This window comes from Botrytis cinerea, chromosome 10 (genome assembly GCF_000143535.2).
Source record: "Botrytis cinerea B05.10 chromosome 10, complete sequence".
Classification (NCBI taxonomy): Eukaryota; Fungi; Ascomycota; class Leotiomycetes; order Helotiales; family Sclerotiniaceae; genus Botrytis; species Botrytis cinerea.
In genome coordinates this window covers 43,544-68,941 of record NC_037319.1, presented here as the reverse complement: position 1 = coordinate 68,941, position 25,398 = coordinate 43,544, and the positions used below count along the sequence as shown (strand labels likewise).

The 25,398-nt window shown below is 36.7% G+C and overlaps 6 protein-coding genes across 6 annotated transcripts; 2 read left to right on the top strand and 4 right to left on the bottom strand.

The window, feature by feature from the left end:
* Nucleotides 1-192: 192 nt before the first annotated feature.
* Nucleotides 193-3,089, top strand: BCIN_10g00170 (hypothetical protein; the record flags this gene model as incomplete). Its single annotated transcript, XM_024695371.1, has 2 exons — nucleotides 193-2,775; nucleotides 2,940-3,089. 2 exons carry the CDS (start codon nucleotides 193-195, stop codon nucleotides 3,087-3,089), a joined length of 2,733 nt encoding a protein of 910 aa, XP_024551165.1.
* Nucleotides 3,090-8,145: 5,056 nt separating this feature from the next.
* Nucleotides 8,146-11,094, bottom strand: BCIN_10g00160 (hypothetical protein). Its single transcript, XM_024695370.1, has 2 exons — nucleotides 10,476-11,094; nucleotides 8,146-10,358 (listed from the first exon to the last, which is right to left on the bottom strand). The coding sequence occupies exons 1-2, from the start codon at nucleotides 10,773-10,775 to the stop codon at nucleotides 8,217-8,219; spliced, it is 2,442 nt and encodes an 813-aa protein (XP_024551164.1). The 5' UTR covers nucleotides 10,776-11,094; the 3' UTR covers nucleotides 8,146-8,216.
* A 1,766-nt stretch (nucleotides 11,095-12,860) lies between these two features.
* Nucleotides 12,861-14,883, bottom strand: BCIN_10g00150 (hypothetical protein). The gene is made up of 3 exons (XM_024695369.1): nucleotides 13,907-14,883; nucleotides 13,807-13,859; nucleotides 12,861-13,750 (listed from the first exon to the last, which is right to left on the bottom strand). The coding sequence occupies exons 1-3, from the start codon at nucleotides 13,981-13,983 to the stop codon at nucleotides 13,014-13,016; spliced, it is 867 nt and encodes a 288-aa protein (XP_024551163.1). The 5' UTR covers nucleotides 13,984-14,883; the 3' UTR covers nucleotides 12,861-13,013.
* Nucleotides 14,884-16,147: 1,264 nt separating this feature from the next.
* BCIN_10g00140 (hypothetical protein) lies at nucleotides 16,148-17,755 on the top strand. The gene is made up of 3 exons (XM_024695368.1): nucleotides 16,148-16,667; nucleotides 16,721-17,127; nucleotides 17,183-17,755. Exons 1-3 carry the CDS (start codon nucleotides 16,625-16,627, stop codon nucleotides 17,528-17,530), a joined length of 798 nt encoding a protein of 265 aa, XP_024551162.1. The 5' UTR covers nucleotides 16,148-16,624; the 3' UTR covers nucleotides 17,531-17,755.
* A 1,910-nt stretch (nucleotides 17,756-19,665) lies between these two features.
* Nucleotides 19,666-22,158, bottom strand: BCIN_10g00130 (hypothetical protein). Its single transcript, XM_024695367.1, has one exon. It carries the CDS (start codon nucleotides 21,978-21,980, stop codon nucleotides 19,992-19,994), a length of 1,989 nt encoding a protein of 662 aa, XP_024551161.1. The 5' UTR covers nucleotides 21,981-22,158; the 3' UTR covers nucleotides 19,666-19,991.
* Nucleotides 22,159-22,886: 728 nt separating this feature from the next.
* Nucleotides 22,887-24,990, bottom strand: Bcpho13. Its single transcript, XM_024695366.1, has 4 exons — nucleotides 24,322-24,990; nucleotides 24,222-24,243; nucleotides 24,102-24,170; nucleotides 22,887-24,009 (listed from the first exon to the last, which is right to left on the bottom strand). The coding sequence occupies exons 1-4, from the start codon at nucleotides 24,385-24,387 to the stop codon at nucleotides 23,255-23,257; spliced, it is 912 nt and encodes a 303-aa protein (XP_024551160.1). The 5' UTR covers nucleotides 24,388-24,990; the 3' UTR covers nucleotides 22,887-23,254.
* Nucleotides 24,991-25,398: the final 408 nt, after the last annotated feature.

Below are 25,398 nucleotides of genomic sequence, written 5' to 3'. Positions count from 1 at the left end.
AAAGTCACTGGATAAAATTTATGTAACATTAATATTTGGGAGTCAAATTCCTACCAATGTAGTTACCTAGGTAGGCAAGTGTGTATTCTGGTAATGAAGTGTTACATAATCAAATGTGCCCAGGCTCTTCATACTCATGCACTCCCCTTCAAAGACTTTCATTTCATCTTTACACAATCATCATTCATCGAAATGTCAGAATTACAAGAGGATGTTGATATGATGAATGATCCTCTGCTTAAAAAAGCATTGGATGAAAATAATTATGAACTTTTGGTACCGAATCTTGAGGAATTGAATACTCTTTTTTCTGGTATGAAATCGAAATATGAGACTCTACAAGCAGACGCTGAACATAGCGAAAACGTATTAATTCTTCTTCGACGCATCATGAAAGATGTCCAAACTTTGACAAAGGATAAAGTTCTGGCGAAGAAATATATCGAGATGCTCAACAAAAAGTATGAGGAACTCAAAGCGACTGAAGAAGCTACCAAAATATCTGGTGAAACAGCTCAACAGCAGAAAGAACAACTTTCACGACGGATCTTGAGCAATGATGAAGCGGCTAAGAAGAAAGAAAATGAACTTTCAGTCCGCATCAAAAACGTTTCAGTAGGTTCTGATGTTCGCAAGGCTTTCAGCGACTTGTTGAACGCGTTTCAAGAACTCTCTCTATCAAATAAAGAGACCGCCGAGAAGATCATTGAGTCCAACACAGAATCTATCAATAAAGTTTTATATCTGTCAAAAGCATCAATCAATGGTGTCTTAGATTCATCGAAGACGTCAATCAATGATGTTGTTGAGTCTTCAAAAGCATCAATCATTGGTGCTTCGGATTCTTCAAAGGCATCTATCAATGACGTTGTTAAATCCTCGAAGAATTTGTTGAATAACCTTGCAGATTCCTCAAAGTCGTCGATTATTGAAGTGGTCAAATCATCAACTGCTTATATGCAAAAATTGTCCGATTCATCCAATCAATCGATTAATGAAACAGTCGAGCATGCCAACAAGTCGATCGAGAATTCAAAGAGTTCTATCCAGCAAGAGGTTAAGAACATAGAGGAATCTGTTAAAGCAGCATCCTCGGTAATCGATGAAGGGGTCAAGTCCGTAGCAAAAACCATAAATGATGCAAGTAACACACTTGTCAGTTCTATGGATAAAGTCAAGACTTCCCTGGAAGAGAAGACCAAAACATCGATTGATGAGTTTGCCTCCTCAGCAAAGGCCACCGTTAGCGACAACGTGAAATTATCAAATGATGAATTCCTTATGTCTGTAAAAGTAGCTATTGGTAAAGCCATAAAAACTGGGAGGGCATCTGGTGGTAAAGAAAGAAAAATCTTGGATCAAGCAGATGAAATTGAAAGATTATTGAACTTGGTAAAAAGCCATGAGACTAAGATTTCTACCCTTTCTGCTGAAAATGAAAACCTGAAGAGGGTAGGAGATACACTACTCAACGAGAAAAACTCAATGCAGCTACAGTTAGATGCGGAAAAATCCAGCTTGACTCGTGTAACTAGAGAGAAAAATATCTTGGAGGTTGACAAAACCACTCTCCAAGCCGAAAAGGCTGAATTAGATACTAGAATTTCAACTCTTGAAAATGATTATGATTATGCGAGGAATCAAGTCTCAAAACTCACAAATGATAAATCAAAGGTGGAACAAGGGGCCTCAAAGTTAAAGACACGAGTCTCCGAGTTGATGAATAATCTTGACGCGTCAAACAACCAAAATGCTACTCTCATGGAATCTATCACCATTCGTGACCAAAAGATTGAAACTCTTGAGAGTAGTCTAATTCCTCGTGATGACTTGACTAAACAGATCACTGAGAAAACTCAGATGGTCGAACAACTCCAAAGTTATAACTATGAGAAACGATTGGAGGCCCAGAAAGCATCCGATGAAGCGTATCAAAAAGTTAACCAGGATTATCTTGATGAAATTATGAAATCTTACGAAAATCACCTGAATAGCGTTGAAAAAAAACATACGAGCCACATGGAAAAATTTCGAGATTGTCAGAACAAATTTGTTCAAGGCTTGATGAATGTTGTTACAGTTCCAAAAGCTCCTTGCCCAAGTTGCGCACAACATGAAGCAGAAAATGCATCATTGAAGAGAGATCTCCTAGAAAAGAATAGCAAAGTGGAGACTCTCCGGGATCAAATTGGCACCATAAAAGAAGCCATAACCTCCCAAACCGAATTAGTCAAACTTCGAAGTACACTTGATGAAGATATCAAGTTATTCAAGAAGAAGAAGGAGATGAGAGAAAAAGCTCTCGTCTCTATGACTAAAGGTCGAGATCATTGGTGCGATATGCATCAGAGACTCTCAACTCAACACTCAAAAGAACTGAAAGATCTTGAATTAGAGCATAGCGAGCGCACTCTTAAATTTGAGAATAAAGTTCGAGAACTCAACTTGGCTACAGAGAAACTCAAAGAGGACAATGCAAAAGTCCACGAAGATTTGATCAAATCTCACAACTTGGCAATTGAATCCAAGGAAAAAGAGATCAAACTTATCGCGAGTGAAATTGATTCCATCAAAAAGATGAAACCGGGTACACCCGTGTCTCCCACTGTCCCAGAAGCCTCTCTAATCAGTGAGGGCTCTGCCACAAAAAAGCGGAACCATGAGATCTTTTCTGGATCACCACAAAGCAAGTTTATAAGAGCATGGCACAAATATTGTTCCGATATGTTTGCAATTGTGGATAAAATGGTGCCTGAAGGTGTGCCAAATGTCTCGGTAGGCTTTTGCCGAATCTCTCAATGTTTCGTATCAGAAGATTGCATCAAAATCTTCAACGATTTTGAGAACATTAATGAGAATAAATGGTTTTGTCTGTCAAGCATGTTAGTGATTGGCCTCTCACGCTGTCCCAAGATAGGTGCTGATACTAGCACATGCAGTATATGCAAGGGTGGAGAAGAGTCATGTCTGCAAGTCAGAAACTTCGGCTCGATCATTACATTTCGGATTGTGGCATCATCAACGATGTAAACTCTTTACTTTCACAAAATGTTAGAGTCTTGAGATTGAAAAGAGGTGGAATAGAATGATGGAATGGAATGGAATAATCTGGAGGTGGGGAACATCGTGGTAGGGGATCTAGAGCTGTTAGCTCATAATGGAGTGTATTTAGTGGAGCATGTTATATATCATATGGAATGGCAATCGAATTCGCTTGGAAAATCTTTGTCTGTGCACATTGCGTGATAGTTACGCCTTTTTTATTGTGAAATTATATTGAGCAAATCAAGGAGATTAATCTTTAAGATAATATATATTGTAATTATGATTAAGACTATTATCGAGATACTAGTATATAGTATAGATATATGTTACTTATATCTTAATCTTATTAATACTATGTATAATATATTCAAGAGAATTATTAAGACTAGCGTCTTTATAGATATAAGTTAATAAAGTAAACATATTTCTATAACTCTTATATATGAACTATGTGTGGGCTCTATGAGTTCTAATTGATGAATACAAGTAATATTTATATCGAATAGATAATTTTATATAAATAAGTATTCCTCGAATAGATAATATCATCTTTAAAACTTTATTTAAATAATAAATAATTAAGTAATTATACTAAAGTATTATTCATCTCGATTAGATAACTATATACAGATAGCCGTTCGTTTAATAAATAATGAAATTTTAAAATATATTTTCCAATATCTTTATCGAATAGATAATCATATACGAATAATTATTCGTCGAATAGATAATATAATTTTTAAACTTTTATCTAAATAATTATATTGAAGAAGTATTTATCTCGAATAAATAAATGTATATAAATAAATACTCGTCGAATAGATAATATTACTTTTAAATTTAAATTTTGATTAAGTAAATAAATATATTAAAGAGGTATTTATCTCGAATAGATAAATATATACAAATAAGCATTCGTCGAATAGATAATATAATTTTTAAACTTTCATCTAAATAATTATATTGAAGAAGTATTCATCTCGAATAAATAAATGCATATAAATAAGCGTTCGTCGAATAGATAATATAATTTTTAAACTTTTATCTAAATAATTATATTAAAGAATTATCTATCTCGAATAGATAAATACATATAAATAAGTGTTCGTCGAATAGATAATAACATTTTTAATAATTTTATAAAAATATTATTTATCTCGAATAAATAAATACATATGAATAAGTATTTATCGAATAGATAATAATAGTTTTAATAATTTTATAAAAATATTATTTATTTCGAATAGATAAATCGGCAAATTACTCTCATACCCCTCAAATGTCATTTAATTACTCTCATGCCCCTTAGATTCTATTATAGAATCTATAGTAGAATCTAATCCAAAATTATAGAATCTAATCATTTGAAGCTAGATTCTATAATAGATTCTATAATAAAATCTATCCTCCTATCGTCTATCATAGAATCTATACTTTTAATTATAGAATCTATATTTTTAATTATAGAATGTATCCTCCTATAATCCTAACCCTAGGGTAGATTCTATAATAAAGTAATTTGTAATTTTTGTATCTTCTTCAAATATAGAATCTAACCTCAAAAGGCTAGAATTTATTCATTTGATTATAGAATCTATCATAGAATCTAAGGGGCATGAGAGTAGATTATTTCTGAATTTTAGGGCATGAGAGTAATTAAATGACATTTGAGGGGTATGAGAGTAATTTGCCCTAGATAAATACATACAAATAAGCATTCCTCGAATAGATAAATGTATGCAAATAAGTGTTCGTCGAATAGATAAATGCTTATAAAGAAGTATTCGTCGAATAGATAATATTATTTTTAAATTTTATTTTTATTTTATTGAATAAATATATTAAAATATTATTTATATTTATCTCGAATAGATAAATGCATATAAATAAGTGTTCGTCAAATAGACAAGATTATTCTTAATAATCTTATGAAAATATTATTTATCTCGAATAGATAAATGTATGTAAGTAAGTGTTCGTCGAATAGATAATATAATTTTTAAACTTTTATTTAAATAAATATATTAAAGAGTTATTTATCTCGAATAGATAAATACATATAAATAAACGTTCTTCAAATAGATAATATAATTTTAAATTCGAATTTGAATTAATTGAATAAATATATTTGTCCCGAATAGATAAATACATACAAATAAGCCTTCCTCGAATACATAATATTATTTTTAAATTTAAATTTTAATTAATTGAATAAATATATTAAAGTATTCTTTATCTAGAATAGATAAATGTATGCAAATAAGTATTCGTCGAATAGATAATAACATTTTTCAAATTTTATTTTATTGAATAAATATATTAGAGTCTTATTTATCTCGAATAGATAAATGTATATAAATAAGTATTCATCGAATAGATAAGATTATTCATAATATCAGGAGTAATCCACTTTCCCATTAAATCATAAAAGCATGAAGTATTCCAGATGCTTCTGAAATAGTGAATATATTATATATACTCAATCAGATAATCGCTCCTTAATACTCCATCCTTATTTTATACAAACCCATTCGATATATACTAATTAGAAAGGAACTAGCAATCCTATAAATATAGGAATTCTATAAATATAAAATACTAGAAATACAATAATTGTAATTGAATCAATTACCAAGATCAAATTCAAAATACAATTATCCTCATTCAAATTCATACAAATAAGAATCTCAAAATTAAATACACTTGAATCTAGAATTCAATATCAAAAATAATTCACTTTCCTATTAATCTATAAAAACATAAAATATTCCAAATGCTTCTAGAATAATGAATCTATTATATATACTTAATCAAATGATCGCTCCCCGACATTATTTATCTCGAATAGATAAATACATATAAATAAGTATTCGTCGAATAGATAATATAATTTTTCATAATTTTATAAAAATGTTATTTATTTCGAATAGATAAATAAATATAAATAAGTATTTGTCGAATAGATAATAATATTTTTAAAAATTCAAATTTTAATTAATTGAATAAATATATTAGAGAGGTATTTATCTCAAATAGATAAATATATATGAATAAGTATTCGTCGAATAGATAATATTATTTGAATATATAAATTATATAAGAAATTGAATAATATTCTTTTCGAATAGATAAATATATGTAAATAAGTATTCGTCGAATAGATAATATTATTTTTAATAATTTTATGAAAATATTATTTATTTCGAATAGATAATATTGTTTCAATATATAAATTATATAAGAAATTGAGTATTATTTACCTCGAATAGATAAATGCATATAAATAAGCATTCGTCGAATAGATGATATTATTTCTCAAAAATCAAATTTTATTTTATTCAATAAATATATTAGAGTATTATTTTATTGAATAAATATATTAAAGTATTATTTATCTCGAATAGATAAATGTATACAAATAAGCATTTGTCGAATAGATAATATTATTTTAAAACCTTTTCAAATTAAATAATTATATTAGAGTATTATTCATCTCGAATAGATAAATACATACAAATAAGCATTCGTCGAATAGATAAAATTATTCCTGAATCTTTTTAAATTAAATAATTATACTTAAATATTATTCATCTCGAATAGATAAATACATACAAATAAGCATTCGTCGAATAGATAAAATTATTCCTGAATCTTTTTAAATTAAATAATTATACCTAAATATTATTCATCTCGAATAGATAAATACATACAAATAAGCATTCGTCGAATAGCAAATTATATATAAATAGTTAGTCTCGTAATATATTATATTCCTTTATATTCTTATAATTATTAATATAGAAATTAATAATAACACATTCACATGATTTTAAATCCTAACTTAGTGGTATTTTAAGTTAAGATATATGATTGAATTTTTAGTTGAGTTTAATAAGAGTTTCAAGGCTCAAATAAGAGAGTGATAGAGGAACGGGTTTGAATAATCTATAAGAAGATGAGACAAATTCCATATACAGATGTCTTTCCTCATATTGACATATCTCGATCCATAGATTGTTTCAGCTATACAATCAGTTTAGGATCTCGTGAATATGGGATTGTACTTTCGTGTCTGTTCTCCGATTTAATTTCAACTACCTCTCAAGTATTTCTAATATATTTATGAATAACTCAATCACTTCAGCATAACTCACAGAAGCTGTAAAAAGTGTACTCATCGCAGAACCTCAGTTAACCAATCTCGTAATGAAAATGAACCATTTCAATGCTGTTCAAATTGTCTGCTAGAGTTATTAAAGTTTTCACAGGTAACTATTCCGAAGCCATCGAAACCATTATCTTCATATCAGTATTATCGAATTTGAGGGCAATGATCTAAGGGTCGAGGAAAGCCCGATATTGGATTTATTGAGATACTATATCATGCAAGAATGATCTTCAAAGTTGTGGTCAAGAAAGGAAGGGTAGCCGTGGAAAGGTATATATCATATCAAATCTGGACAACACAAATTGAATAGCAAAATGGGAGAAGATAAAATGACAAAACCAAAACCAATTGATGATCCTAACCACAGCTTGGTAAAACTATTGTGGTAAATTTGAACTCACAAATATAGCAAAGTAACCTCGGGATCAATAAATACTATAACGGATTGAAAATAAAATATACATTAGTATATAGTAGCAAGGCGTCCAACTGGCAATTATCATGAAATAGATAGCTTTCGCAAGTTAAGCGAAGGAGATAACATGTGCATGCGAGATTCAAGTAATCGACTTACCCCTCACTCCCCTTTAAACTTTAAGCTAATACTTTTCACTTGCTCTAGCTTCTATACTCGCTTCCTTTCTTCACCTCTTTGACCTCCTCTTAATTCCTACGCATATACCCTTTCATCCACCTTTCCTAAAACTCTAATATTCGAAGAATCCTGAAATCTCCAAGGTCTTTCCGAGCTCTTATTTTTTTTTCTATTAAAATTCAATAATGAATGGGTCTTAAAAAGTATCGATTTGATTCATCACTTACGAAATAAGTGTATTGTCACTAATGAATACATATATCAAGATCGTATTATACGCAATAGAAATTTTTATAGGGATTTAAATTGAATTTATTTTTGTTCAAAGTATTAAATTTGCCACCACGGGGTCTTCTCCCACATACTCCCACCACTATTGTAAAACCGCCCCCGGGCCCCCTTCTCTATTCAAGATGTACGGAGGTCAGTTCCTTCACACCAGTCCTCCAATACACAGTCGGATAAGTCGACAGCGGTAGCCCCCCCACTCTCAATGGTAGTACTCGCCTTAATGTGGATACTAACGTCTCCAGAAAGCTCATGTTCATGAGGCTCAAAATCATCTTGCAAGTAACCAATTTGGTACAATACATCAGGAATTTTCCTTGGAGGATATGATACTTGGAGTTTCTCCATCGATATATTGTCCTCGGAAAGAATCTCAATCTTTTTGTACACCGCTAGATCTTTCAATTCAGCCATCTTCAGATAATTTTTGATATCTTTCTCGTTGACCTTGTCAGATGAAGTTGTTGATAATACCTGAGCACTTTGAGTTGTAGGAACTGTTGCTGGCGGCACCAGAGCACTTTGAGTTGTAGGAATTGTCCCTGACGCTTTTGCATTTGAGTTTGCATTTTCTTTACTCAATTTAGAGTAAGGCTGGCTTGGGCCTTGGGCTTGTGAACTCAGAGATGCCGGGTCAGGAGTCAAAATGTTCTCCAAAGGTAGATCATCCAACTCTACCCTTCTCGAGTCTACATCATTAGAGCTTCGTTGAGGAAGAGAATCCATATCGGAATCATCGGAGTCTTTGTCACTGCTAATGATAATTTTACCATCGTCATCGCCACCGAAGAAAAGCTGATCATCATCGTCACCACAAAGAACAACTCCATTATCGTCATCACCACAACGAGAACCCTCATCGTCATCATCGCGGACAGATCTTTCTCCAAGTTTGTTTGCAGCATCGAGTCTATTTTTCAGGATCCAATCCTTTTTCCAGCCCAAGACAATAGCCTTAGGTACTTTCAAAACTTTGTTGTTTGCCTTGTGCCAGGAATGTCTTGAGTCCTCCATCGAAGGAAGGTACTTTTTAGCATCTTTGTTCCAAACATCCCAAGCTTTGATGACGTTTTGCACATCACCATTCAAGAGATGAATTGAGTCACCTGCTTCCTTTGCGGTTCTAGTAGATGCCAAAACTTGTTCGAAGATTGCTGAATCTAAAAAGGTAGAATAACTACCAGGTCCAAGAAGTGATGTTCGGAACGAAAGAAGTTTCTTTAAAGTCTCGAGTTGATCATCGCTGAGAAATAGCTCCGCATCATTCATGTCATTGAAGAGACCCTCGCATTCAGACTCAAAGCTGGTCCAACAGCTCGTTCCTTCCTCGATGAGTGGAGTGTTCTCCCCACATCTTGCTTTATGGGCAGAAGACAAGGCGTATTTGACATATCCAATGTCGCCATGAAACCACGGAAAACAAACCAAAGTACACAATGATTTACAGAGTGGAATGGTAAGTAAAGTCTCCTTCTTGATGAATCGATCTTCGGAACGGTAGCCATCCCAGTGGCCAGTAGCTGCCTTGATGCCCTTCGGAAATAGGTCAAAGGGTGTACAATTGAAGATTGATTTTGTCTTTCTCCACGAAGAAAGCTCGTAGTCGTATGTACAGTCGAGTAGAATTTGATCTTCTTCTGTCCATTCGGTGGAGATCGAGCCTGTTTCAGAACGCTGGCCATCGACGACATCAAGCATTTCATCATCGCTAGGTGGCGCAATATCTTTCCCCTTATTCTTTTTAGTTTTGGGAAGGGAATCTTCCGAAGAGCTTTTTGAACTCTCTTCATCTGCTCTAGACTCAAATACGTCCTCATCCGAGCAGGTACTCTTTCCCTCTCCTTTTGCAGTAGATTTCAGAGGCTTAGAGCGCGTCTTGGAAGCAAACAAGTCCCTAGGAAGCTCTTCTGAATTCGATGAAGATTCCTGGGTAAGAATTTTGGAACGGCGGGACTGCGGGGCTTTTCTAGCTTCTTTCTTTGTAGCTTTGGGAGATGGCTGTGGACGCAATGGGAGTGCTTCTTCACGGAGACTTAACCGCGGTCTGCCACGGCGCTTGAGCGGAGGAGAATTATCTCCTTCAGATTCAAAAGGATCAACAAGATCACCTTCTAATTGGGCCACATTATTGCTGGGCTTCGGTACCACTTTATTATTTAGCTTCGAACGCGGTCTGCCACGGTGCTTGGGCGGTGGAGGATTATCTCCTTCAGATTCAAAAGGATCAACAAGATCACCTTCCCGTACTATCGCCCAACCCTCCTTCGAAGAGGTTTACAAAAAGCGAGTGGTTGACAAGGAAGGATGTTCAAAAATAGTTTCCAAAGAGACTACTATCCGAGATCGTCTAGGTGAATCCAGCAGTACGCCAAAAGTTACCGATGGCACCATTGATACTAGTACCAAGGATTTGAAGGAATCACGTCCTAAGGCAAGGCAACCAGAATACAATGTTCTTGAGGTGAATGTTGATGGTACATATAAAATGACATCAGCCAAAAATTCTCGTGGTTTTACCCATATTTCACAAGCAGCTGCTGACAAGGCGGATGAGCAGTACGCCAAATATTGCGCGCAAGCTTCAGATGCCTCTCTGGACGGTGACAGTATTGTCAAGACAGATGATTTTATAAAGAATGAATCTGATTCTGGTTTCCGTACGTCCCGAGCTAGGAACATGATTCCTGTTGGTGGTTGGGCGACCGACTATCCCAATGAGTCTAGAGAAACCTCTCCAATGCGTGCTATACAAGCAGTAGCAGAGGCCACTGATTCTTTTCCCGTCTCCGGTCTCAATCGACCAGACGATGTCACGAGCGGAATGTCTGCGCTTAGTCTAGAAAAGACGAATTCGCGCAGCAATAGCTCTCAGAGCTTTCTTCTTCCGAATACGGAAGTTAGGAGTGAAAACTCAAGTTGAGTTGAGATAGTGTAGTGGGGTGGTGTGGTGAGGCGATGAAGCACCTTGAAATTTTGGGGTCGGGATTGATGGAGGAGCTGTAGAGTAGAATGAAAATGATATTAAAATATATATATCTTCCCTTTGATTGTGAATATGTGACGGCCAAAAGACTCTAACATATATATATTTAACTTATAATAATTTCTCTTATTACTATGTACTCTCGTTCATCTATCACTAGATGTGAGTAATTGAGCTGGCAAATGAGTGTTTTACAGTCCTTGTGAATTCCGGGTTTACCCATTTCGATTCTATGGAGGGAACAGTTTATATGCAAACAAAGCTCAGAGATGGAGTAAAGTTCTATGAAGACGACGCTGGAGAGCTTACAAGATAGATTACCTGTGGAAGACAAGGCTGAAATTGTTATCCAATTCTAACAGGATACTAATCTCCGGTTGTTGTGTTGGATTTTTTTCAGATGGACGACTTGATCCAGGTGACAACAAAAGGGCATATATAAACTTGACCTGTGTAGAAATACCTACCACAACTAGCTTGGTATCATCTAGCTTTTGAGGAAACCACAAATCAAAGTCTTCCTGCAAGTTTCTCTCTTTCTAGCCTTTAGATAATGCATGTTGAGCCGATTACTTGTATGATTTCTTCCTCCCTCCTGCACCTTTCCTATTCCCTCCACCTCCTCGCCTCCTCTCCTCTCAATTATCCTCCACAACCAGACCTAATACCCTCCAACTCATCCCCATTCAACAGTCCCGCCCTCTCAAATTCTTACCTCTCTCCCATTTCTCAAAACACCTCATCCCAAATCCTCATCTCTTCTCCGAAATTCTCACTATCATAAACCGATTAATCAGATCCTCTGTACAATATATATAGATCATCTATTTATAAATTCAGATTCATTCATGGATTCAGGTCCAAATCCAAATTAAAATCTCATATCTAGATATCTAAACTACCTACAGTCATATATCCACTCCGTCTACACCCCCTATCTATTCAAACGATCAATCCCATACAATAACCAACTCCAAACTATCATCTTATCATTCCTATTACCTTATTTTACACTATTGATCTATCACAAAAAAGAACTCCAACTATCCTCCCGCCTCACAATTCCCCCCACTTCCCTCACTCCTCTCACTTCCCTTCTCCTCCCTCCTAATCCCCCAATCTTCAATTGAATTCCTCAACCTAATCTTCTTTTCTATTCCATCTTATTTCATAATACAAAATCCCATCCTTTTATTCTTATAAACCAATCAATTATTCAAATAGCCATATCCCATTTCCAATTTATTATTATCTATTAACTATTCAAATTCGATAATAAAATATTACATTTCCTTTTTATTCCCTAATTAATCAATTAATCATTTACTTATTAAAATTTAAAACTTCAAATCCAATTCAAATAATAGTTATCTATTCGAGGTATTTATTTAAGAAACATATTATAAACGAGTAGAAGATAATAAAGGGTATTTAAGAAAAGCCTTTGTATATATTATAATTAATTTAATAACTCTGTATAGTAAATAAGATGAATTATCATATAGCTAAGATAATACATTTGAGACAAGAGTATACAAATATAATAGATTAAAATAAGAGATTGTAAAATCAATATCCTCTTTAATCTATAGAAGAAGAAACTATAAATACTAAAATAATAATATTATATAACTTCCACATTACATTTTCCGCGTATAGTAAATCTTATAATTTAAGAAACGATTCAATTACAATCTCAGATTTGAAATCCTGATTTTAATTTGATTCTAATAAAATATAATACAATTGTATGAATTCCATAAATAAGAAAATAAAAAACATGTTTTTCGTTATATATTTTTTGATATAAAGTAGAGCGAAATAGCTAGGTATAAATCTTTTGATAAAAAAAATATATAAAAAAAGCGTTATATGAGATAAAACACATTCGGCATAAGAGTTAGGTTGGTATACAAACTTTATTGAGAAGTATATTAGAATTCAGTCCTAATTGTAGTCACGATTTCGACATCTCCCATTTCTCCCTGGCCCCAAAGCTTTTCGGGCATCGGCGGCGGTACAGCAACGAGCCGTTGTATGCGTATCGAGGACTCTAGGAAGCTATCCTTTACCTGACTCCACTCGGTCTTTAGATTAACCAACCTGAAATCTCGTTTCCTGAATTTTCCATCAACAAGTACATGCTCGATGTCTCCAACATTAGCATGAAGCATCACCGCGGCTACGGCGTTGCTCCAGCCAAGCATATTCGGAGAATCTCCATTAAAAACCAGAATGTCGGCTTTAGCGCCAACCTGAAGCACACCAATGTCGCGCCGCTTCATAGCAAGACCTCCTTGACGAGTAGCCATGAGAAATCCTTGTTCGACGCTGAACGGAGTCTCTCTTGGTAACTTGCCCTTTTCCAGGGTTCTGTGGTATTCGTTCAATCGAACTGTTTGGAGCCACAAATGCGCTTGCGACAACATGTCGCCGGAAAATGTCCAATTAGTGTCAAGTCCAAGAGAAGCTTGCTCTGAGACGAGATGGCCAGTCTTCTGGCCGTGGCCAAAATGGAACTCGGATTCTGGCGTGATAGAGATGAATGAATTGTATTCGCGCAGTGTGTGTTGCTCTTCTTCGGTCATAAACGGTGCGTGTGAGAATATTATCGGACATTCATCGCTGTGCAATTCGAGTCTACATAATTGTGCAGGGGATGTGTTTGCAGCTGCCAGGAGGTTTTAGAATCAGCAGATATATTGTTAAGGAGAGGATTCAACTTACCTGGCCACGGCCCGCCCAAGTGGTGTACAGTCAGGGCCTTGAGTTTTAATTTGCTACGAGGAGTCAGCGCTTTGTGTGAGGATCAGATGATGCGACATACCTAATCATCTCTCGTGTATACTCTAACCCAGTTCCACTATCTTTTTGGAATGTCCATGACACAGTATCGAGTGACATGCCAGTTTGGACCAGATCACTCACGCTCAACTTTGAAGAAATGTCACTTAGAACATCCCATTGTTCATTTATAGGAAAACCTTCTCGATCTGCGACATCATAACACCACCAAACCCTTGCTCCGCTATCCACTGCTGCATCAAAACTCGGTTTCACCACATCTTTACCCCAATTGTTATGCGCATGGTCCAAAAAAGATGTAACGCCCCCGTTCAATCCTTCTAGATACCCTTACAAGCAACTCACATAAACATCATTCGGCCTGAATACCTCAGCATTTTTCTTTGAATTGTGCCATAGCCAGTCGCTGAAGTAGCGCGAAAGAACAACGTCAGGCCCGAGAGTGCGATAGACAGTCTCTCACATATGCACGTGCGTGTTGATGAAGCCTGGGCAGAGTATCTTCCCAGTAACGTCGATAATTTCGGCATCCTGTGGGAGCTCCGTGGAGTCTGTTGGGGTTATAGCATGGATGCGGTCATCTTGAATGACAATTGAGGTATTGGGGAGGACGACAACGCGTTGCGTCGTATCGTCAAAGGAGATGACGGTTCCGCCTTGTAGAACTTTGAAGATCATTTTGAGATGTAGTGGGACGGTGAATGATGAAAAATAAGGAAAACTCGAATCTGGACAATGAGGACCGATAGGAAAGCTTTAATTTATTGCTCTTGCCTCTGGATCATCTTCCTTCACATACACTACATCTTGTGCGTCCGAGCTAGCGGCACTATGACGGTGCTCGCTCATATACATAAGACCGGCGATAGAAGACCTATTCATGTAAACCGAATCCGGAGGTATCTCTATCGATTGTCCGGAGCGAGATCTAGAACCATTATAAATCATTCTCACTGCGTATGTTTTCTCGTATTTTCTAATCCCCCACGCCACTATTTCGAGGTGAAAAATTATAGATGACTAAAATGTCGAGTACGTGTTGTATGCATACTATAAGTCCCATTATAGCTCGGCTTTACCGGCAGCGGGAGACCGAGAGAGAAGTGTACTGGGTGTCGGAGATAAGCCATGGGTAGAAGTGAACAAACGGGGTTATCGCTATTTATGTAGGGAACATGGAAGCAAAATCTGTATTGCTGTTGACAGGAAATTTGATTCCTGAATAAGAAAAATGACTTGAAACTTTTGTTTTTATTTTATACTATAGAGTTTCGTTATAAGCCTTTAATTACTATATTATAAGGATTTTAAAACTTTCAAAGCTTTTAAAGACTTATATTAATCAAATCAATAACTAATATAATATTATAGTCATATTAAGAGTATTAGATAATTATAATTATTATTTAAATAGAAAAGTGGTAATTACTCTTATTAGTATTTGAGTTTTTCGTGGTTTCTTATTAGACTTGAGTTTAATTAACATATTGTTATTTCAATTGTACTACTAAAGTACTCTCTATATAAGCGAAAAAATAGACGGAATTTAATCATTCCGATATAAACAATTTTAATTCTACTAGTCATTTGCTCATTTTCCCTCCTACAATGTATTCATTTAGTATAATAATTATATATGTGAGACACCTTTTCTAAATCAAGTTCTTCTATAATTCTTTCAAATCTTTTAGACGTTGCCTTTCAATTTTAATCATGTTTAATGAATAATGAGAAAGAGTATCTCAAAATACGTATTGTGTTGATGGGAGTGCACATACTCATTCTCGTGATCAAGTTCCGCCTGTTGTTTCGCTGACGTAGAGACAGGCTCTATTACCCCGTACCTTGTTTGAGTAAATTGAGATAAAAGTGATACACGCACTGATAAATTATATTATAGATGAATTGAAATATCGAATAAAATGAAAGAGGGAAGAAGACAAGCGAATAAAAAAAAGACTTTCGAAATCTTAACCTCACCTAAATCACTTACTTTGATAAAATTATGAAATTGATTAATTGTATTTAATTTTAATGAATTTATTTGTAAATAGCTTCAATTGAAGAAGTGGAAGTGGAAAAGGAGAAGGCAAATAGAGGAAGGGTGGCGAATCACGTGGTAACAGGTTAAAATAAGCGGTTAAACCTTGATATCAACGATTTTTCTTAGTCTGGTAGATCTCTATACGAACTAAATCTTATTCCGATATTTCATACTCTCGATCCTCAACGACAATTTAGTAAGATTTACCCCACCTAAACTGTAGAAAATAGTTTTGATGGGTTTAGTGTGACAGAGAATCTATAAGGATAAAGGTCCAATAAGCTTGTCTGCCACGTGCATGACTCATTCTAAACTGCTCCATGTCAGTCTCACGTTGATCACAGTGCCGAGAGGGCTTGTTGTCGTTGAAGTTGCTCCATCTCGGTCTCGCGTTTATCAGAATGCCGATGAGGGCTTGCTGTCGCCGAAGTTGTTCCATATTGGTCTCGCGTTTATCAGAATGCCGATGAGGGCTTGCTGTCGTTGAAGTTGCTCTATCTCGGTCTCGCATTTATCAGAATGCCGATGAGAGCTTCCTCCTGTCGAACTCGACAGCGAAACCCTAGGATGTCATTGAGGAGTTGAGCGTGTGGTCGTTGATGGTTAATTTGACGGTAGCGCAGGCCAAAGCCTCGAAAATTTATATAATAATCGCAACACCAATGATTAATTGACAATCATTGCAACAATACTACAATGTCTTCATCTTATAAACCATTGGCAGGGAAGGTCGCCATCGGTATGTATATCATTATCATGTTTCTTGAAGAGTGTAAGGTCTGACGAACCCAGTCACGGGCTCAAGCCGTGGTATTGGTGCTTCCATCGCTTTGAAGTTAGCTGCTTTCGGTGCAGATGTTGTGATCAACTACGTTTCATCCGAATCTGCTGCCGAAAAGGTAGCAGCACAAGCTCGAGAACTGGGCGTACGATCTATCTGCATCCGTGCAGATGTAAGCAAAAGGGACGAAATCAGACAGCTTTTCAGTCGTGCAACTGCAGAGCTCGGCCAAATTGATATCATCATGAGCAACTCCGGCATCGAGCATTTTGGGGCTTTAGAAGATGTCAGCGAGGCCGATATCGACAAGGTACTGTCTGTCAATGTCAAGGCACAGTTTTTCGTTGCCCAAGAGGCGCATAAGTATCTAAAAGATGGTGGGCGACTGATTCTGATCTCGTCCATTTCTGCAGTTTGGGTATATTTGGTCTCTTCATCCCCCTGTATGTGATCTCAAGACTAATATGAAGTAGGGCGTGCCTCGTCATGCACTATACTCAGCTTCCAAGGCCGCGATTACTGGTATGGTCAAATGCCTGGCCCACGACTTTGGACATCGAAATATCACAGTCAACTGCATCGCACCCGGTGGTATCAAATCCGATATGTATGCGGAAGCTGCGAAAGACTATCTTCCCGGCGGGGCGAACATGACTATTGAAGAGATTGATGAGAAAATTGGTTCTATGAGCCCTTTCAAGAGACCTGGATATCCTGAAGATATCGCTGGATTCGTGGCACTCATCTCATCACCTGAGTCGCAATGGATGACGGGCCAGACATTCCACGTCGGAGGAGGTGCACATATGGCAACATCTTAAACAGATAGTTATGTAATAGTCGCGTTTATGGTTGATGAAGCAATCAAAGTATCGATTTGTTTCGTAGCTTGCTTCTATAAACTAGTAGGAATATAGCATACATGTTCTCCACAGCTGATTTTATAATCAATTAAAATCCCAAACACAAGTAGATTCATTTTTATTAAACTTCAATTGAAATTAAATAAAATATTAGATGATATCGAAGAAAAATAAATGGATTCATTATATGAGTTTTGTATGATTTTAGTGTTGTTTTAATATACGACGAACAGCTGAGTACTGTACATCACTTTCGTCTAGATTCTAAAGATTATTCCTATTTCTTGAACTTTACAATAATCATTTTCAAAGAACTATTTTAATAGTTTTAATTAGTGTAAAATCTTCAAAGACCTTGAAGCTTTTCTATTACTTAAAAACTTAGTTGAAGATAGTACTTCGATGCTCTAATTCCCCTTAATATTTCACTTCTCTATATATCACTGTGATGGGGCGTGGCCTAGTACACAACATTGAACCAAAACTTTAACCAGTGCCACAAGCACAATGAATAAGAAAATTAACAGTAAGTCGACTTGATACTAATGATTTTCAGAGGCTTTGAAATGAACGATACATTCGACAGCAGCTATGATTCTCGGTCTAAACTTTTCACTCCGATGAGAAGTTTGAAAATGAAATTAGTTCCCAATATGTCATCAATGTAGAGAGCAAGGTAAGGCATTGTGATAACATTGTTTATCACAAGAATGACATCACTTAATTTTAGCACGCGATCCTGAATATCATATACATAAACTGTGTGTAACGCTGGATGTGTGTAATTGAGCTGGCCAATGAGTATTTCACAGTCCTTGTGAATTCCGGATTTACCCATTTTGATTTTATTAATGCCGGGGCATTGAATTGTAATAAGGAGGGAATAGTTTATATACAAATGCAACTCAAAGATAGAATTGAGCTCTATAAAAATGATATTGGAAAGTTTGTAAAATGGATTACTTATGAAAAACAAAGTTGAATTTTTTATTTGATTTTTATAGAATATTAATCTTTGATTGTTGTATTGGATTTTTTTTAAATAAATGATTTGATTTAAGTGATTTCAAAAGAGTATATATAAACTTAATTTGTATAACGTGGTTTATCAGTGAGTGGGTCATATCAGTGAGTGGGTCATATCAGTGAATGGGTCACCTCATTTTATATACAAAATTCGTCTGTGTGTAACCGTGCACTTTCTTCATTTAATAATATAATTTTATAAAATTTGAAAATATAAAATTTAATTATATAATTATTATAAAAATCTAATTATTTATTAGAAATTTAAATTATTATAATAGTTATTAAAGGAATAACTTTTTTGTAACGAAAATCGTGACAATTTCCACTTTCTTTTATAATATAATAAGAATATTTATGTAAAAATTCGATTTCTAAAAAGTTAAATTTTTATTATTATTTGATATTCTTTTCTTTTTTGAAAATAATGATTAGTTATTAAAATAAGAATATTGAAAAAGATCTAATTTTGGTGTATTTTCAAATGACCCGTTCACTGATATGACCCACTCACTGATAAACCACGTTAGAAATAATCATTATAATTTGTTTGATTTTATTTAACTTTTGAAGAAATTATAAATCAAATTTTTTCTACAAGTTTCATTCTTTTTAATCTTTAGATAATAATATATGTTTAATCAATTGCTTATATGATCTCTTCCTTTTTTTCAATCTTTTAATCTATAATTGAATTCATAAACCCAACCTTCTTTCTATCCTATCTTGTCCTATATCACAAGATCCCACCTCTCCATTCTCATCAATCAATCAATTATTCAAATAACCATCCCTCATTTCCAATTCACTATTACCCATTCATTATTCAAACTCCACAAAACAAAACATCAAACCCTAACCCTTCCTCGCTCCCCAATCAACCAACTAACCAACTACTTACCTATTAAAACCTAAAACTTCAAATCCAATCCAAACAATGAACACTATTCATTTCATTCACTCAATAAAAAACCCTTTTAAAAATTCAAACATCCCTTATTATCAAATCAAGCCACTATCTACTGTACCCTCTTCCCTCTTCCCCCCAAAAATAAGATCAAACAATATGCATAATATAATTCTACCATAGTCTTGCACTTAAATTATTTCATTTTATTTTATATACCTATCTCTAGAATTCAACATTCCATTCCATATCTCTACATCGAATAAGCATTCCTTCCTTTCATCCATTCATCCATTCATCCACTCATCATATATAGATCCTCCTTCCATCAACTCCTATGCAACCAGCCAACTAACCAACTTCCATTCAAATCAAACACTTTTCGCTTCCTCAATGATCATATATCCAATATCACTAATTCATACAGCCTTACTTCCCACTTCCCATTTGTCTTGACTCTTTGCCAACCAGATTCCCATTTTTCAACTATTCGACTACCCTCTTAACTCCATTAGACAGCACATTTTCGTTCTCGGAAAATGACATCTTCAAATCCGCATATCCATTCTCCACAATCTTTCCATCTACCTCCACACCAGTAGGTGTAAGCGAATTCTCCCCCTCAGCAAATCGATTCGACCTTCTCTCTCCATTAGTCTCTCCCTCCCCATCAACCTCCCCCGCCTCCCTCCTACATCTCTCACACATACACCAGCCTCCCAAACTTCCTTCTGCCCACTCTCTCCTCTCTTGAACCGGCAATTCAATATCACAATAGTGATTCCAAATCTCTTCTCCCTTCTTCACACCACCTTTCCCATTAATTCTCGTCTCCCTACACCACAATTTCATTCTTCCTCCCCATTCCCATTGTACATTTGGATCACAATCATGATTTGCCAAACACCAAAGAGGATGAACAGCCGCTACTTCCGGCATTCCCGTTGTCGTATTGACTCTCGCCGATGCTGTACCCCTGAATTTACTATACAAAGTATTTAAAATCCAAAGATCATAATTTGCGATTTCAGCAAACATGTCAATATCCATTTTCTCAAGGATATGAAGAGGAGTTGCGATATTGGACGAAAATGAAAATGGAAGAGTCCAAACAGGAGGTGGTTCTGATTTGGGAGAAATAGGAACCGCATTACTAGCAGAATCGAGAAAATCTCCCCAAATAAATTTAACTTCTTTCAAATCGAGAGGATGAATTTCTTGAGTTGCCGACATGGCTAACGCGCGAGCGAGAAGGAGAAGATAGAGGGCATTTGGTGATTCTTTTGGGTCTGGATCTTTAGAGATAGTATCGACATCTTTCTCGCAAACAGCTGGGTGATATGTCTCCAATGCGAGATTGAGACAGGTTTCATTACAAAACATAATATCATAACAATCAGGACATCCTACTACTGTACTATTTTTACCCAATGGAGGTAATACTGTACTGCAGGCATCGCAAAGAGCATCTTTTAAACGATTATTAACTGTTAAAACCGAAGTCTCTTCGAGGACTGTTTCGCCGGGTTGTATATCATCGGTTGCGAATAATCCCAATTGTTTGTTTGTTGGTATATGTCCATCCTCCTCCTGCACAATGGCAGCTTCCACAAGTGTAGGTAATTCAACCGCTCTAACCTCCACCTTTGTAGAAATAGCTTGTAATTCCTGATTTAAAAAGTCGAGAGATTCTAGCGAAAAACGATTGGGCTCGTGGTCATTCCAAGGATATATTTCGCGTCGTACTAAGCCTTGATCTGGTAATTCGGAAATATCCACCTCGTCGGTTTTTAACCTCCTCTTCGCCATATTGAAAATATAATCCTTCACTTGACTCAATTCCTCATCGTCAGGAGCAACTTTTAATCCTCTGCTACAAAAATCATAAGCACTCTTTAAGCATCCGCATAACAGAAGACTCAATGAGAGATTTTGATAACATCGTAATGCAGCCCGATCTGCGATTCGCACATATATCTCTTCATCCACCTCGTCCAAGTTCAACCTCTCAATTCCACTTCTTTCAAAGGTGTGTGTGACATTTCCCGCAGCTGCCAATCCAGATATATGTCTCTTTAAGATGTTTTCCGAGAAGCCTTCGGCAAGTCGAGATTTGAACGATTCGAGCGCTTGTTCATGGTATTCGAAACTTTCGTCCTTCAATTCGTCGCATAACAACAAAGCCTTGTAACTATCTCCCGATGCCAAATCTGGGTATCCCAAATCGCTATAGACGCTCGCTCGTTCGAGATATGTTAATAAATCGTAAGGATCCTCCTCCAATCTTTCAGTTAACTCATGTCGTCTCCCCACAAAGATGGAGGTATCATCCTCCAAGTCGCTGTCTCCATCCATGGTGCAATGGAATTGGGCATGATCCTTAGAATAAAAGAAGTATGAGAGTGGTTTATCCAAGTTAAAAGGTTGCACGAGTCGTCTTTTTTTGGGACTATGTTGTGGTGCGGAAGAAGTCATGGTGGGGGTGTTGGTTTTTGAGGAGATTTGGTTTTTGTCAAGGATTTCACGAACCCAGTCTCAAGCCAGTCATCCATCCGCCCTGTTGAACCCCTACTCTCGCCTTCCACCTTAGCCCTGCCGCCCCTCCCAAACCAGTACAATTACCGAAACCAGGGAAATTTGCACATTCAAAGCCGGAGGATATGCTCCGGTGATTTTATTATCGAATTGGATCTCTGCAATTTTTATATTTATCTACGAAGAATGTGGGCAAGTCCCCAAGCCCCAAGCCCCGGTGCATGTGCATGTAGGGACTTCATTACCAAGATATGGATATGCCCAGAGATCCCCCTCCCCCTCCCCTTTTAAAACTAGCTCGTTATGTATATCTCTATCAGAGCGAAGCGAAAAGGCCTCCACGGTAGTCGCCTATGTAACGGTGCATTATTCATTCCTTTATTCCTCAAACAAACACATGACACATGAATCAATTTCCAAAGATAAATGGCCATACTTGTTAACCGACTCATATACTCTACTGTACTCTGTGAATCATTTCTCCCAGAGCGAAGCGAAAACGGCCTCCACGGCAGTGGCCCAGCGGAGCGTTATTCTTTCCTCCATTCTCTCAACCAGTCTCATACATTCCCCCCTCAAAAATCTCCAAACACCAACCAAAGAATAAAATACAATTACATCATATCCCCCAACGCACTCCCCACAACCCTCCAAATTCTTTACACCATGGGGGCCAGCCCCCAAACCCCCATCCTCGCTACGCTCGATTAGAAGTACCTGTGTAGGGTCTTCTACAAGGCAAGGCAAGGCAAGGCAAAACAAGGCGAGACAAGACCCCTTTTTCACTACACCGCAGGCTAGTAATGATTACCAAAAGCCATTTTCAAGCCACAGAATGTCAGTCCATGAAAATCATTCGATGATATTCAAAATAAGGAAGTTACAAGAAGAAAATAATCCGTCGATCAATACCACCCATACAGAAACTTTGTCTCAATCGCTCGGGAATGATTCTATTTCTATGTATCGTTGAATAGAGGGGCTAGATTTACCACGTCTTTCACTCCCTGACTAGTCATTTATCCGAACTCCTCTCCTTAACACCGATTTTCTTCTCTTCCAATCATTCAACTATCTATCTGCCTTCTTTCATGGGTTCCATTCATCTTCTACTCTACTGCGTAAGGGACTGATCATATCGTTACTTCCATGTTGTAATATTGCATATATTTTACCCCTCTATCACTCTATATTACTCCACAATTGTCCACATCTCAACCCCTCAAATCACTCAATTTATCAACATAGTACGCAGGTACTACTGGAGCATTTTCAGCCTCCCATTCCTCCTTTTTGGAGACTCCCGTTAAAACGGCTAATGTACCACCAAGTTTTCCTTCAATACCAAACTTAATATCTGTATTTAATCGATCTCCAACCATACATGTCTTCTTACGATCGAATTGGAATTTCCCCTCAATCGAATCCATCATTGCTTGGTTTGGTTTACCTAAAGCCGTTGGTTCCTTTCCTATCATGTTGATTAATGGAATTGAAATGGATCCAGCACCAGGGAAGAATGTGTGGTTTGATGGTAAAGTGCTGTCGGTATTCGTAGCCAAGAATACTGCACCTCGACGAAGATAATGGTAAGCATGACACAACTTGAGATAATTGATGTGAAAATCTAAGCCAGCCAAAACTACGCCAACATCATCATCGAGTAATGAGCCATCTGCGATTCCTTTATAATCTTCTGGTGTAATGTCGCGACGGTATGCTGGATCTGTTCCTCCAATAAATTCCACTCCTTCTGTTTTCAATTCTGTTTCGATACCACTTTCACCCAAAACAAAGACTTTATTCTTGGGCGCTGGAAGTTTGAGAATTCGAGAGATGTAAATTGCGGAGGAGTAGGCTGAGCCAAAGATTTCATCAACGTTGCTTGGTATACCAAGGGCTGTAAGCTTCTTCTGATATTCGGTTCTCGATTTTGTGGAATTATTTGTTACAAAGACAACTTTCTTGCCTAGAGTAATTTACGATCAGCTATTGTTCCATGAGGAGGAATACCGTTTGTATTCCTTAAAAGTGCGATTAAACGGGATTTGGGGAGCGCACCTTTGGATCTCAACAATTCCAGGGTCTCGACCGTCCCTGGAAAGATATGATCTCCGGACCAAAGAACACCTTTTGCATATTAGCACATCTTTCTCCTCGCGAACTGATCATCGTATATACCATCGCAATCAAATAGAAAGACCTGAAGAGCGAAGAGAGTCAGCTTAATCCACCCTACAAATTCAAGCTTCAAAGCTTTTGTAGGACTGACTTAACGCACATCAAATTGATCAATAAAATGATTTATGGCAGATTGATCGCCAGTAAGATATTTTGGTGAAGCCATAACTCAAACGGGTAAAAGGGGTATCGTGTAAAAGATAAACTCAAGACGCTCGAATCAATGTCGGATTCAATAATGAATTCCTGACTCGAAAAGCACAACGTACAGAAACAATCGGAGCTTCAGCGGAGGTATCGATCGGACGAGATCCGAGAGATCAATCAACCCCACCAAGATCACGTGATGTACTCTGGGCCATCAATTGGTGATACCTGATAGGTGAGGTATGACGAAGCGCCAAGACAGCGATAGTGGAAATTGATTCTGGATAGCTTCGTAAGGCGAACGGATCAAAGCGGGAACACAAGGAATTATGATAAGGAAGTATCCGAAGAGATGGGTACACCATGGGAGGCTCGGAGGGAGATAGGATACTTCGTATGGTTCAATAGGATTTCACGGCATGACAACAAACTTTCCACATACTTGATTTCCTGCATTGATACCGGGAAAGAGGAAGATATATTGAAGATCTTCCCCTTTTTGCGCGGGAATGCCGGATGGATATGTTTTGTGTTCCTCTGTACTCTGTCTGTACTCTGTATGACTGACCAGTGACCAGTCGGTGGCCACAAGAGCTGCAGAGCAGCACAAGTTCACCCCACCAAGAAAGATTTGGGACAATGGACAATGGATGACGGATCATGGAGGGGTAGACCCGCGTGAGAGAATTCTTCGACGATTAACAATCAAAGCAGTTCAGAAGCTCCAGAACAATCAAAGAATGGTAATCAATTCCTCAGGGAGAGCGGTATACATTCCGGTGGAGTGAAAGCGGTGGAGAGAAGCCGAGAAGAACTACTGCTTGATCAGAACGAACTGCCGCTTGGCTTGGCCGAAGATACAAACTTACTCGAGACGCAATCACCCAAGAGATTACGAAGCGAAACTCCTTCCCAAGAAATAATTTGTTTCAATCTCGCGGGCTCAGGAGTCAAGATCTTGCATGCATGGGCTGAATCGAATGAATCGGCTTCAGGAGAGTGGACCTGAGATGTACAGCACCTTTAACAA